The sequence below is a fragment of the Antedon mediterranea genome, chromosome 1 (genome assembly GCF_964355755.1).
Source record: "Antedon mediterranea chromosome 1, ecAntMedi1.1, whole genome shotgun sequence".
Classification (NCBI taxonomy): domain Eukaryota; kingdom Metazoa; phylum Echinodermata; class Crinoidea; order Comatulida; family Antedonidae; genus Antedon; species Antedon mediterranea.
The window spans coordinates 3,712,243-3,726,246 of NC_092670.1; the positions used below are offsets into that span (position 1 = coordinate 3,712,243).

Sequence of the window (14,004 nt, forward strand, 5' to 3'; positions counted from 1 at the left end):
CGTCAAAAGAGGGCGTATTTTGTTTGTTTACATTTATTTTAATTTAAAAATAAAAAGCTTTAAAACATTGTCCAGAATGTTTGCTATTAATTAGGTTATTAGTAAAATGTATATAGCGTTATAGTAGTTTGTATGGTAAGATCTCATTAAATGTATTTGAACAGGTTCAAAATGTTATGTTATTGGTCTTATTAACAATTTATTTCACATAATAAAATTCTAGGCCGGGCGTGAACAATATAAAGGCGAATCCAGGCCGAGGGACAACCCACCAACAAGGGTTGAACTTGTAGTGAGTTTGATCGGCGTGATCGTACTAGAAGGCCTAGCCTACCGCTGATATTTAAAACCGTACTATAGCTTTTTGCATGAATGATACAGTATATACATGAAAATGATCGTATGTAATTTTTTACAGGCTAGAAGTGGAAGAAGAAAAAACCAGGGCGGTGAGTTGTTTGAATGAATTCAAGTTAAAAATAAGCCCATCCATTCATGTTCTAGGTTGGGCTTACTGTATTTTCGAAAAAATGCAGCAGGCTTTTTTATTTAAAATTAATTTGATTTCGTTAATTTTTACTTTGTGTTTTATTTAATTTTTGTTATCAATTAATTTGATTAGAGTAAGTTTTCCTTTTAGCTTCTCTGGATGATGATTTAACTGGTTTACTTGGAGATGATGATGGTTAGTTTTTAAAATTAAATAAATTTGCAACAAAGACAACATGAGTAGAAATAAATTAAAAACTATTATTTACAAATAATATATTCTGTAACTCAGAAATGAAGACATACCATCAAGTCTGAAAATGTTGCCTCACAAAAAAGAAAAGAAAAATATAATTATTATAACATTTTTTATCCTTTTTTAGATGACTTCTTCAGTAGTGGAGGAAAGCAAACGCCAAGTAAATCAAGAACCTTGTTAGTATATTAAAGATTACTCACGACATTACCTTAAACACTTCGGTGTCAGTCAAGGACTTACGAAAGTTTAAAAAGCTCTAGAAAAAATCTATAAAAGCAGCAACCGATATAAACTACTTAAAAAATTAAAATAAATGTTTCAGTAATATGCAGCAAACATCAATAAAATTATTTGTATCTACTTTGGTTTTTTCTTAAGTGTAACTCACAAAATTCAGACCAATTTTTACAATAATTTTACGATGTGACAAATGCTTACAAGTTACTTGATAGATTGAAATGCAAAAACTAAAGAATGGGAAAATGGTGTCATAAGAAATAATAATAAATGGTTTCTCAAAGGACTTGAACCTGGAACTATTAGTTTGTAAGTCAACTGTCTGTACCACCAAGCTGTCCATATCCACTAAAGCTAAACTTTAAATGACTCCTGTCAAAAAAATCATATATATTTTATCAAATACAATTTTCTTTCTATTTTTCTAGACCTGATGAAGATTTCTATAGCAACCTGGCTGCAGATGTTGATATAACAGTAAGTGTCTATATGTAAATAGTAAAGAAAAACTGATTATGTAGACACACTGACATACATCCATTACATTTTAAAATCAAAAGGTGACTTAAGTAGCATACCATGAGGGTATTAGTAATAGTCAGTTTTTATTCTAATAGGAGTCTGATGTATCGGAAGCAGATGTTGCGCAGGTGGCTAAGAGCCTGGCGGTAAGTGGCCTAAATGGAAAAATATAGATAGGTTATCCCTATTCTAGACATACGTAATACAGAATTTAACTGTATAATAAGTTCAATAATTTGCACTTTTATCATTAATCTTTTGCTCTTTTTAAAATTTTTATGTTGATTGTTCAGTGCTTAGAGGCACCCTTCAATTTACACTATATTAAATTGATCTTTATTATTATTAATGTCCTAGAAGAGATCAACGTATGTTACAGCTATAGTAGACTTTGTTTTATTTTATCCATAAAAGTATATAAGATAAGATAAGATAACTTTTATTGATCCTCAAAAAGGAAATTCATTGCTCGTCATACTACTATAATACATGTTACAGGATATGGACGGAATGGATGATAGCCTTTTTGGCAACAGTTTAAAGAAAGCTAAATCACCAAGGGACCGAAACAAATCCAAGGGTCTAGGAGAGACATACACCAAGGAGCAGAAGCCAGTGACTCCCCAGACACCAGATTTGAATGATACATTCACCATCGATAGAAGTAGCCTAGATGTTGGTAGACCTACTACTAGTCGAGGGAGACGAGGAAGAGAGCCACTAACGAATGATGTTGAAACAACCTCTAGAGATACTGGTGCAGATGTTCTGAAACTTGATGATGACTCACCACGAAAGACTGAATCCAGACCTGCAAGAAAAAAATATGAACCCAAGAAATATGACTTTGGAGGTTTGTATAGTTAGCAATTTACCTGAATATACAAATATATTCAATACTGTTAACAATTTCTGACTATATTTCAATATCTTCGTCTTTTTTAACGTATTCATAAAAAAAAATGAATATGTTAAGAAATAAATGTGTTAAGAAATGAATACGCTGAGAAATGAATACGCTGAGAAATGTATATGTTGAAAAATGAATATGTTAAGATATGAAAATGTTAAGAAATGAATACGCTAGGAACTAAATATGCTAAGAAATGAATAAGAAAATAAATGAATGAATGTGTTAAGAAATGAATATGTTAAGATACGAGTGTGTTAAGATGAAAAGTTTTGTTTACAGACTTTGATGAAGACGATCCTCTAGCAGGTCTTCTCTCGGATGAAGATGATAAACCAATAAAAAAGACACAACCCAAAACGCAGCCAGTGATACAAGCAGAACCAACAGAGGTTAAACAACAAGGAAAGAAAATACCAAGTGTCGAAGAACCGAAGGCAGCAACTGAAATCATATCAGATAGCCCAAGTCCTAGGCCAAGCTCTAGCCAGCGAGTTAGAGCCAAACCTCAGGTAGACATTGATTTTGATGATGATGGTGATGTTTTGGACACCCTTGGATTTGACAGTACACCCAGAGGTAAGCATGTAAGACTTGGATAGATTTTAAACAAAGGTGAAGTATTAAATGTTAAATATACATTAATTTGTTAATACATTAATTTCTTCAGAAAAAGTTTCAAGAACTGATGACTCTGACAACAAAGAGAAGGCTGCTGCACGGTCGAAGGTCAATGATTTATTTGGAGCTAGTTCTGCTAAGAAGCTGCTTGAGAAACCACCAGCATCCTCACTGAAGAAAGAGTTTATTTTAGACAAGAAATACACAAAGAAAGAACCAGGTATGACTTGTGTGTTTATTTTTTATTTGTTTTGGATTGGCAAGAGATAAAATTACGGTTGTAATGATGATTATTTTCTTATTTTAGAGTCAAAAGTTGTGAAAGAGGAGGACTTTTTATTTGGTTCTTACATGCCTTCAGCAGTTGGTGAAGTTGTCACTAGTCGGCCAGAATCTGCTCCACCTGGTCGCCGCTCAGTGAGGTAGGTACACTCAAATCCACTGTGAACTCTGCTATCATCCGATAGTAAATATCTTTTTAAAGTTAAATTGTCGTCTTGTATTTGCTAGATTTTCAGATGATGAGCTTCCTAGCAAGTCAGCGTCATTGGGTCGTTCTAGAGGGCGTGCTCACCTTAAAGCAACACTAGATGCTGATTTGCCAAGAAGCAAATCAGCTGAGCCAACAAGTAGAGTCAGCTTTCCAGAAACTAAGAAACAAACGCCAACATCAAACAATGATGATGATTGGTTGGATTTTGCAATATCAAAAAAGCGTAACCAATCAAGATTAGAAGCTGAGGAGGAGCAAAAGATCGAAGAGAGACAATCATTGGCTAAAGTTCAACCAAGAAATGAGGTTAAGACACCAACATCACAAGCAGACTACCTAGGCCTTGGTGCAGATATTAATCCTGATGATCTTCTAGGGTAAGGAGGGAAATATTCACACACAACATACTTGAATTGTCAACTGTTTAATATCATCAAAGTTTAAATTCATTTCTATTTCATTCTTAGTCCACAGAAATCTCGAACCAAAAGTGGAACACCAGACACTTCGCTATTTACACCACCTGCTACCAGGGATACTACGTAAGCAATACGGACTTTCTTTAGTTCCCTACCCTATTATTCATTAAATGTTCCTTACATTTTCTGTGTGTCAGTCAGTTTGGCAATTTGAGAATTCATTGACACCATAAGAAAAAGATTTTAGATTTTAATGATACCAATCAAGATATAATATGTAGTTTACATAGTTATTTCCACACTTATGTATTACATAAAAAACAACAGCATCTTGTTTTAATTTGATATCAGGTCACCATTCCCATGGGATTCTCCTTCACCCAGGAGGTCAGATCAGAGGTCAGTTGAATCAAGAAATTCCAGTTACCAACAGCAGCCAAACCAAACAAGTTGTAAGTAAAGCATAAAATCAATACATATGAGCATTAGTACATAACACAATTGAGTTTCAAAATTAAATATATTTCTATCAGTTGATTTTGATGATGATGACGCAGATGATGATGAGCCACCGTTGCAGACGAGCCTTCTCAGCCAACAGATAGAGCAGATCAAGAGAATGGAGGAAGAGGAAGAACGAGAAAGAGAACAAAAGAAGATGGATAGTAAAACAGAGGAAAGAAATCAGCAAACAACAACACCTACTAAACGAAAACCTTCTTGGAGGCAAGAATTAAAACAAAAGCAAGAATTAGCAAAGCTACAGTCTGATCCACAGCAGTTCCAAAAACCATCTACAACCCCTCTGCCAAATAGAGATGATGCAGTGCCAGCACAGGGTAAACAACCTTCTATTTTGCCATCTACACCATCTCCAATGAATGAGATGCACTTGAAACAGATGGAGTATCAACAGAAGATGGAACAGATGTCTCAAACTTTAAAAAGACAGCAGGTAAACCAGATTTACCCATTCATATTTTAACCAAAATATACTACTCAAATTAATTTTAGGAAGTTGAATGATATTGGAAACAGGACTGTATTCGTAATGTTTTCCAATGATTATAACATCCTTTAATACTAGGAGGAACAACAAAGGCAGTGGGTTGAGCAACAAGAACAGCAGATGAGAATGGTACAAGAACAGCAACAAGAAGCTATGGAAAGACAACTTAAACAGCAGGAGGAACAACTAAAGGCTCAACAGAAGATGATGTCATCAAGGGTAGATAAGCAATTTCACTGAGTTGATTATAATGTGTTTTTTAAAAACAATTTGTTACCCCAATTATTATGTGTACCATTCTCCACTCTGTACCTTACTTTCATATCCTCCATGAAATCATCTTTTCATTAATGCTTAGCCTTTCAACTTTAAATATAGTATTTTGTATTTATTTTATTGTTGCTTTCATTTTAGATGACATCGCCAATGGGATCAATTCCTCTGATTGGAGGATTGTCTTCAATTCCACCAGCATTCCAAGCTGCACCATCATCACAACTTGAAATATCACTTGGCCTAGCAACCCTTGAAGGAAAAGTAAGAAACTCAACACATTCACTGCCATCAACAAGTACATTGTTGAGGGCTAGGACTCTAAATCTAGAGAAATAATCCTATCATGAATCAGTAAATTCTAGTGTGTACCAAGTATGTCCTTTTTTGTATCAATTTAACAGTCGGCTAAAGAGGAAATTTTCAATATGCTGTGCACTAAATTATGCATGTTACACACAATTATATTTCATTTTTTTTTTCACTATAACTCTTTTTTTCAGGTTGAAACTCTTGATATGGAGAAGAAGCACTTGCAGAATTTACTGGAGAACACTCGCCAGAGAAGGCAGGAAGAATTGCAAGCTGTAGAGGACTCACACAAGTATGCTTTAGAATATGATTCAGTATAAACTACATTAAAATAATATTAGAACGTGATTAAAATACACAATAAAATACTATTATCCACAAGAGATAAAGGTCATGTGTAAAGGTCATGTGTAAAAAAAAAATTCATAACATACAAATTATGTTTTCATGCTTTTAGAAGTCATATATCTTTGTTGGAAGACATGTCACGGAGGAAGGAAGAGCAACTGAAGAAAGAGATGGAACACCAAGCTCTGCAGCAGATGTCAAGACTCAAGTCAGAGGATGAGGAGAAGACAGAGATCAGACAGACCTACCACAAGAAAATGATGCAACTGGAGAAAGAAAGAGAACAAGAGATTGACAACCTGAAGACACTTCACAGGTCTGCTATGTAAAAAAACATTTTAGTCATAGTCGAGAATTTTCAAAATTGAGAACAATTGTGCTGAACTTTAAAAGTCTTTTTTTTTTATGGCCTAGGTTTGATTGCCACCACTACTCATTGTCTTTTGGCTAACATGAAACCACATTTGTACATATTCCCCAAAATTCTCAAGATTATCCTTCCGTGGTGCATTATACAGTGAGGTCATTTCGACCTGAGTAAGATAAACAATTTGTTCTTTGTTGCAGGAGGTTGTTTGAAGAACTGAAGATTGACCACAAGAAAGAAATAGAAAGACTAAAGCAAGTGCATGAACAAGAGAAAGATGCCATCAACATGGCTCAATCACATTCAAAGTAGGTACCACAATATGTTACGACATCAGGAAGCCGTCTTTGGAATAATTCTGTCAGATTGTATCAGAAAGAAATAAATTAGCCAAATACATTTTCTTAAAATACAATTTCAATTTTTTGTTTAGGTCAATCCAGGCAGTTCTTGACCGTGTCCATGCCAACACATCTGACCTAAGTAGTCTGCAGGTCAAGCTGGAGGGCAAACATCAAACCCACTTAGACGAAAAAGAAATTGAGATAAGACACAAGGACCAACAATTAAAAAGTAACATTTTTAGATAGTTTGAAAACCTAATCTAAAAGACAGTACTACTGATTATATTATTTAAAACCTCTATATTGTGGCCAAACAAATTTAACATTTTATTTATCCATTTTTTTTTTCAATACACCAAGAAAATTTACAATTGCAATTTATTTTTCAATCTTTTAGTTCTAGAGGATCGACTGAACAGACAGAAGGATGACATGGAGAATGAAAGAATGCGTCTGCAGGAGCTGATTGGTCGATTAGAGGCTCACATCAGACAGCAGGCTAAGGAATTAGAACAGGTAACATTGGACTATTCCTTTTCTAGGCTCAGATATTATTGTTTACAATACTATACTCACTTTTCGAACATGAAATGAATAGGCTTATCGCTCATAGGAGCCATTGTCTTGTCTGTGTGATCACTTCCTTTCCATTTTCTATAGAAGCTCAATGATAATCAATATTTCATTTCTGAAGGCAATTAAGTCTGCATGCAATAAATGGCTTGTAGTTCCTGTTAATGCCTCCTGCTCTCCATTGTCAATTTATCTTTGACCAGATGTTTTTGCTCCAATTTAAAGATAAAAAAGTAAAAATGAGTAAGTAACACTGTATGTTGTTTCTGTTTTATTATTTTAGGAGAAATGGAAGGTAAAACAAGAACAAACAAAGCTGGATAGTCTTAGAATATCGATGGAAGAAGAGAACAAGTTAACTGCCGAAAGAACAGCAATGGATCGAGTAGCAATTCAGAAGTCAAAGGTGGATATCAAACATTTGAATGTAAATCTAACCCAACTAGTTTTTCTTGCCTGTATGATCACTTCCTTTTCTTTTTGTCACGTTTTTAGGATGCTTTACTAGCCGAGCAGAAAGCCATTATGCAGCAGCTATTTGAAGAGAGGAAGGGCCTAGCAGCTGAACGGGCCCAGATGGCTGCTGCACAGAGGGTTATTTTAGATAGAGAGACTAGAGATCACTCCAGAACACTGCAGGTAAGCGCTATACACAATGTAGATATAGCTATTAACAATCATAAGTAAGCTGGAGTGTCAAAATTTAAAGTTCTGCTTTAGCTCCATGGATGGTAAAAGAGAAACAAAATCATTTAGGTAAAATAAGTTTATTCTCATATTTAATTCTTTTATAAATAACAGGAAGATGCGGAGAGAGAGGGCACCATTCAAGGGATCGCAGAAGAGAAGGCAGCGATGTCAATGAAGGTCAATATTCTGAAGCAAGACCATGAAAGACTGATGCAAGAGAAGCAGCAACTAAGCATGCTAAGAGAACAAGTGGAAGATGAGAAAGCAACTTTAAAGGAACTAGCTGAAACGCTTATGAGAAGATCTGAAGATATTCAACAAACAGTATTGGTAGGAGATCACTATACATATGTCATTTTGGCTTCATAAATATCTGCAGTATTTTGATATTACACAGTTTTTGGCGCAATAATTCAACGAAATCAAATCTTTGATACTCTTTTGTTAACTCTTTTATTTACTTTTTATTTGATGGTAATTTTTAGAAATAAGCTTCTCGATAAACTAGGGTTTTTTAGTAATACTTCTACATGTGCTCCAGTTCACATTCTTTGCAAAGTGGGCGGTTGTCGCGTGTTGTATGTTGTTATATACTGTACAGTTGTTTCATTAAAAATAACTTTTTGTAGGATGCTGCCAGGGTTAGAGATGAAGGAGAGTCTGCATTACATGCTGCAAGGACCATCGAGGCTGAGCAGGACGACAGATTAATGGCCATACAAGACCAGATTAAAGTATTACGAGCTTCAGAAAGACAGATTGCTCAGGTATACATGTTCTACTTATTCACGCTTTGTTTACTTCCTTTAAAGCAAAAAACTTGTGTAGGGCCCTCAACCTAAAACATGAAAACAATAAATCCAGCTAAAATTACTAAATAGTAATATTACTTATCATTTTAAGATATAGCTTATAAAAATGTAATTATTTAATTGCTATTTTGATAGGAAAGACTTCAGCTGGTTTCCGAGCGCAAGTCGTTGGAGGATACAAAACATTCCATTACGTGTATACGTTGTGGAGGTCCTGCAAGGGTACCAGTAACACAAGGTATTCATTCATTCATTCATTTTAACAGAATCAGACAATATCTAAACCTGCCAGCGATGTTATGTGCAAGTGTGACAATATTTATGCAATCTTTTTCCCCAGGCTTCAGCACTCTAAATCACAGTCTAGGCCGTAACACCCCTCATCAGCTACAGGCAGCAACCCCTGTGAACCTGGCTGCATCATTGGGCTCAACAGCCGGCCTAGAAGAAAAGGCCTTGGAAGTGATCTTAGCACAGGCAGAGAAAGACCATTCATTAAGAATGTGGAAGAAAGCTGCTGAAAAGGTTGGCAATATTAGGCTCAAAAAATTGAAAACTTACCTGAAGTTTGGTGGTGATGATATGTTTGTCATTAGATCCTTACTCAAATTGAACTGTAAAAAATCATTTAATTAAATAGTTTGTTATTTTATTTGCTCTAAATTGTTTCATTATTTTTTTTTTCAGGACAAAGAATATCTTGAAGAAGAAAGTTTATTTCTGGAGAGTTTAAAGAGACCACCGTCATCTCTACATGTATCATGACAGCACATACCTACATGAAGTTTCTCTACATGTGTTTTGCGCTTTTACAGGTGGCGCCCTCTCTTGTTTTTTTAACTACCTTCTGCCTATACAGTACCCTAGGGGATGCCTTTTGGTTCCTCCTTTAAATAATTTTTCCTTTGACATCTCATCAAAACCTGGATGGTCTAGACCAGTAATGGTTTAATCATATGCGTATGCAGATTAAATGTAACTTGCCATTTAAAACCATTTTTATTTTAGTTTTATAATTCAATTGTTTTGTAAAGTGAATTTTATGTATTGCAATAAATGTATTAAATCAATATGTTTATATGTTTGATTTGCATCTGTAATTGTTTTTGCTGCCAGGACTAAATCTATTTACACACCCTATTAAAGAGATACAAACCCTAGACATGTTTTGACAAGTTCAAATTATCCATAAGCTATCAATCTGTCAAGGTTAATTCTGTAGCTAATGAGAAACACCTCCCACCTTTGCCCCCCCTTCACCTATCAATCAATCCTAATGAACCTAATCACGCCATTGTATTATCAACTTGCATCTCATGATGAAGTGCTACCAGTCCAGAACTTCTGACTTTTAGGGTCATAGAGTCAGAGCATCATCATTTCTATATAAAAGAATACAAGTAAAAAGAAAAGTGAGAGGCATATGAAACAAAACAGCAATAAGGAAAACATTAATGTGAAAAACATTCACATGAATATTCATAATTGCTTCCTGTTTGGATAATAAAAATATAATATTTTTAAGTGTTCATTTTGGGCGTTATCAGTTCAGTGTGTTAACCTTTTGACCTTTGAACAATCTGCGACACTATTGTAACCAAATTTCTTTTGTTACCAATCGATATCGTTTTAAACCAAAAACTTAAGAACTTTCATATAGACTAGTCCAGATAGTCATATTTCCACTCTAATAAGATGCTGTAGGCATTTCGTGTTAAAAGCGAATAAACATGTGTTTTAGGGTAATTTTGGGGTGCTGAATTCAAATTTGCTCTTTACCCAGCTCAATTTTTAGATCTTCACCCTTAAAATGTGAAAAACAAAATGGCCGCCATTTCAGACTTATTTTGGCTTATAACTTGACTTTTAAGTGACGTAGCAAGTTAAAAATGGTGTCTATACCTATGTTTGTGATAGTGAAGATTCCAACTATATTGTTATTAAAGTTGCAAATATTCTATTTCAGCCGCCATGTTGAAATCCAAGATGGCCGCCATTTTAAACGTATTTGGGCTTATAACTTGACTTTTAATTAACATAGCAAGTTAAAAATAGTTTCTATACCTATGTTTGTGATACTGAAGATACCAAATATATTGTTATTAAAGTTGTAAATATTCTATTTCAGCCTCCATGTTGGAGATTCAAGATGGTCGCCATTTAAAACGTATTTTGGCTTATAACTTAACATATAAGTAACATAGTAGGTTAGAAATGATGTCTATACAGTACCTATGTTTGTGATACCGAGGATTCCAAATATATTGTTATTAAAGTTGTAAACAGCCGCCATGTTGAAATCAAAGATGGCGCCTAATTTAAACACACACACACACACAGGGTAGTAACAAAGTGCGAGGCAAACAAACAAATGAAAATGAAAAACTCACAAAGGGATTGTTCTTTATGTGTAAAATATTTTAAAACGAGATAGATGATAATGATGATCATTGTCAAGTGTTTAGAAAAATATAAAAAAATTAATGTAAAAATGTTACTGATGACATTGGAATTAACAAAAATGTGTTAAATAATATGATTTAATGACATGAAGATAATAGGAATGTGAATAAAAGTAGTGTTTGCGCCACAAAAGAGAAAAATATATATATATACAGTATATAAACATCACAGAATAAATTCTAATCCGCTATATAATGAAATTTAATTAATTAGAAAAAAAATAAAAATGAGGAACCTGTGAGAATGAGAAAAAGTCCTCTCCGAGATTCAAACCCGGAACCTTCTGCTTGATATGCAGATCTCCTAACCATTAGACCACTGGGGTTTTATTGTATTGTTCCAATTCGATTGTGCGAGGCAGCGAGGCACACCAAATATAAGTGTGAGGCATGCGAGGCATATAGTTTAGAATTTCAAAAAGGTGCGAGGCATATAGTTTACAATTTCAAAAAGGTGCGAGGCATTTCTTAACGTGCTATTATGCTATATTATAGGCCTAATAATCAATTATTTATATTTTTAAAATAGGCCTAGCGTATCGAAATAGATTCGTGTATACACTCATCATTCTATGTTGTTTATTTTTATGTAACGATTGTTTTTTTCATTCAAGTCATATCGTGGCTGGTATAAGTTGATGTTCAAATTGTTTGTTCATAATGATAATGAAAGAGTTGGTCAAAAAGACTTCACAGAATTAATTCAATACAACAACAACGTATTATATCAAAACATTTCTCGGAATAGAAATAGATTGTAAAATTGGTAAAAAAAACAAACATGTTAAATGTATACAAACAACAATTGATAAAGACATCAGTATAATAATAATATATAAATTGAGAAAACTGCTAAAAAGTAGTGTATAATTTATTTTATTTATGCATTGATATTACCATATATTAATGATTGTTGTGAAATTTGGGGTAACACTTATAAAAGTACAGTACAAAATGTTTACAAAAAAAAGGTACTGTAAGTTATAAAATTATCAATAGTGTAAGATGATAGCATTTTAGCCATAGTAGTAAATGATACTGGATACCAGAGGAAGTAGAGGTTTCGTTTTGAGGTTTTTTTCATCTACAGTATTATATATAATGCCTTCAATTCAGAATAAGGAAATAGAATTAACTAGCTTCACGGCCAAAATGCCGTGGAATGCGTCAATTTCTCATGCATTTATTGGTGAAAAACACGTTTAATCTCAATATTTTGTTAATTTGTCAATAAAAATGCTGTAATATGTTACTGCTGATACTGTTCTGTTTTCAAAGAATAATAATCGATCCTAAATTTTGGGAAATGATAAAATGATGCCTCGCATTTTTTGATGATGGTAAAACGATGCCTCGCATAAGTGAGCATCTTCATCTGCAATCAAAGTTGCTATTTCATTGCCAGAATTTTACCTGTTTGGTGACCAAGTCAACAACTTTTTTGGCTTATATTATAATGCTGTTTCCAAGATTCATCGAGCATAATTAAGGACATTATGTTGTGCCAACAAGGATGAAGAACCATTAGTTAAAGATACTGCATATCAACGGTATTCTAAGGGTTTGGGTAATTTTCTAACTTGCCATCACTACCGGTGACCGGTAAACAAGCTTTGTTCTTATGTCATCCACACCAGCATTTGTTATAAATCTTTATGAATTTGAAATAATTTGAAATGGTGAATAAATTGATAATTGGTACTTAATTACAGTATTTAAATTTCTACAACAAGCAGTATTTAACTTCCTTGGCAAACAATTTCAGGAAATGGAATCGAAACTTTGAATGCAGATGGAGCATTAAATCTATTAGGTGCCTACTATTACTTTGCCATCATTAAAAAAAATATTTTAAGACAGAAGCAGCAATATAGTGGAAAAATCTGTAGTTAAAGAAAACACTGGGGAGCAAATGGCAACATCTTCAATGGCCGCATTTCAAATGAGAAACGATCTGTACTTGCAAAGAAACAAAGATATGAATTATGAATGAATTCGAAACATGCATCTTTTGTTCAGTCCAAAATTAACAAGACATCTGATTAATAATAATTAATAGTAGGCTAATTCACTTACAGTAGGTGGTCTATAAGTAAAACCAACCGTTAAGGAGATAATATATAGGGCTTCAAAATGGTAAGTGGCGGCCATTTTTATTTATGCTAATGAACCCACTTCACGATGTTCAATTTTGGTAAACTTTGGATATGATGTTAATTTGGACCATATCAACCAGACAAAACAAAAACAAATTATGTTGCAATTTGTTCTAGGTTCAACCATACTTTTAATGGACTATAGGTAGAAACCATTTTTAACTTGCTATGTTAATTAAAAGTCAAGTTATAAGCCAAAATACGTTTAAAATGATGGCGGCCATCTTGGATTTCAACATGGCGGCTGAAATAGAATATTTACAACTTTAATAACAATATATTTGGAATCCTCAGTATCACAAACATAGGTACTGTATAGACATCATTTCTAACCTACTATGTTACTTATAGGCCTATGTCAAGTTATAAGCCAAAATACGTTTTAAATGGCGACCATCTTGAATTCCAACATGGAGGCTGAAATAGAATATTTACAACTTTAATAACAATATATTTAGAATCCTCAGTATCACAAACATGGGTATAGAAACTATTTTTAACTTGCTATGTTAATTAAAAGTCAAAGTTATAAGCCAAAACACATCTTGGATTTCAACATGGCGGCTGAAATAGAATATTTTCAACTTTAATAACAATATAGTTGGAATCTTCACTATCACAAACATAGGTATAGACACCATTTTTAACTTGCTACGTCACTTAAAAGTCAAGTTATAAGCCAAAATAAGTCTGAAATGGCGGCCATTT

At 33.7% G+C, this 14,004-nt stretch overlaps 1 protein-coding gene across 3 annotated transcripts; it reads left to right on the top strand.

Annotated features, from left to right (window-relative positions):
• The first annotated feature begins 24 nt into the window (after positions 1 to 24).
• Positions 25 to 9,748, top strand: LOC140053681 (uncharacterized). 3 transcript variants are annotated; one of them, XM_072098508.1, is made up of 28 exons: positions 25 to 135; positions 419 to 449; positions 641 to 685; positions 873 to 924; positions 1,414 to 1,462; positions 1,603 to 1,653; positions 2,006 to 2,360; positions 2,700 to 2,996; positions 3,088 to 3,258; positions 3,346 to 3,460; positions 3,549 to 3,908; positions 3,999 to 4,073; positions 4,302 to 4,402; positions 4,484 to 4,905; positions 5,038 to 5,178; positions 5,374 to 5,496; positions 5,736 to 5,836; positions 6,002 to 6,208; positions 6,460 to 6,567; positions 6,693 to 6,832; positions 7,001 to 7,119; positions 7,460 to 7,582; positions 7,672 to 7,815; positions 7,978 to 8,196; positions 8,496 to 8,633; positions 8,814 to 8,916; positions 9,019 to 9,203; positions 9,366 to 9,748. In XM_072098508.1, the coding sequence occupies exons 1-28, from the start codon at positions 133 to 135 to the stop codon at positions 9,441 to 9,443; spliced, it is 4,056 nt and encodes a 1,351-aa protein (XP_071954609.1). In that variant the 5' UTR covers positions 25 to 132; the 3' UTR covers positions 9,444 to 9,748. The 3 variants fall into 3 exon arrangements, with proteins under 3 accessions (XP_071954609.1, XP_071954611.1, XP_071954610.1); XM_072098510.1 differs by lacking the exon at positions 9,366 to 9,748 and having other exon boundaries at positions 8,819 to 8,916; positions 9,019 to 9,204; XM_072098509.1 differs by lacking the exon at positions 641 to 685 and having other exon boundaries at positions 41 to 135.
• The last annotated feature ends 4,256 nt before the right edge of the window (positions 9,749 to 14,004 follow it).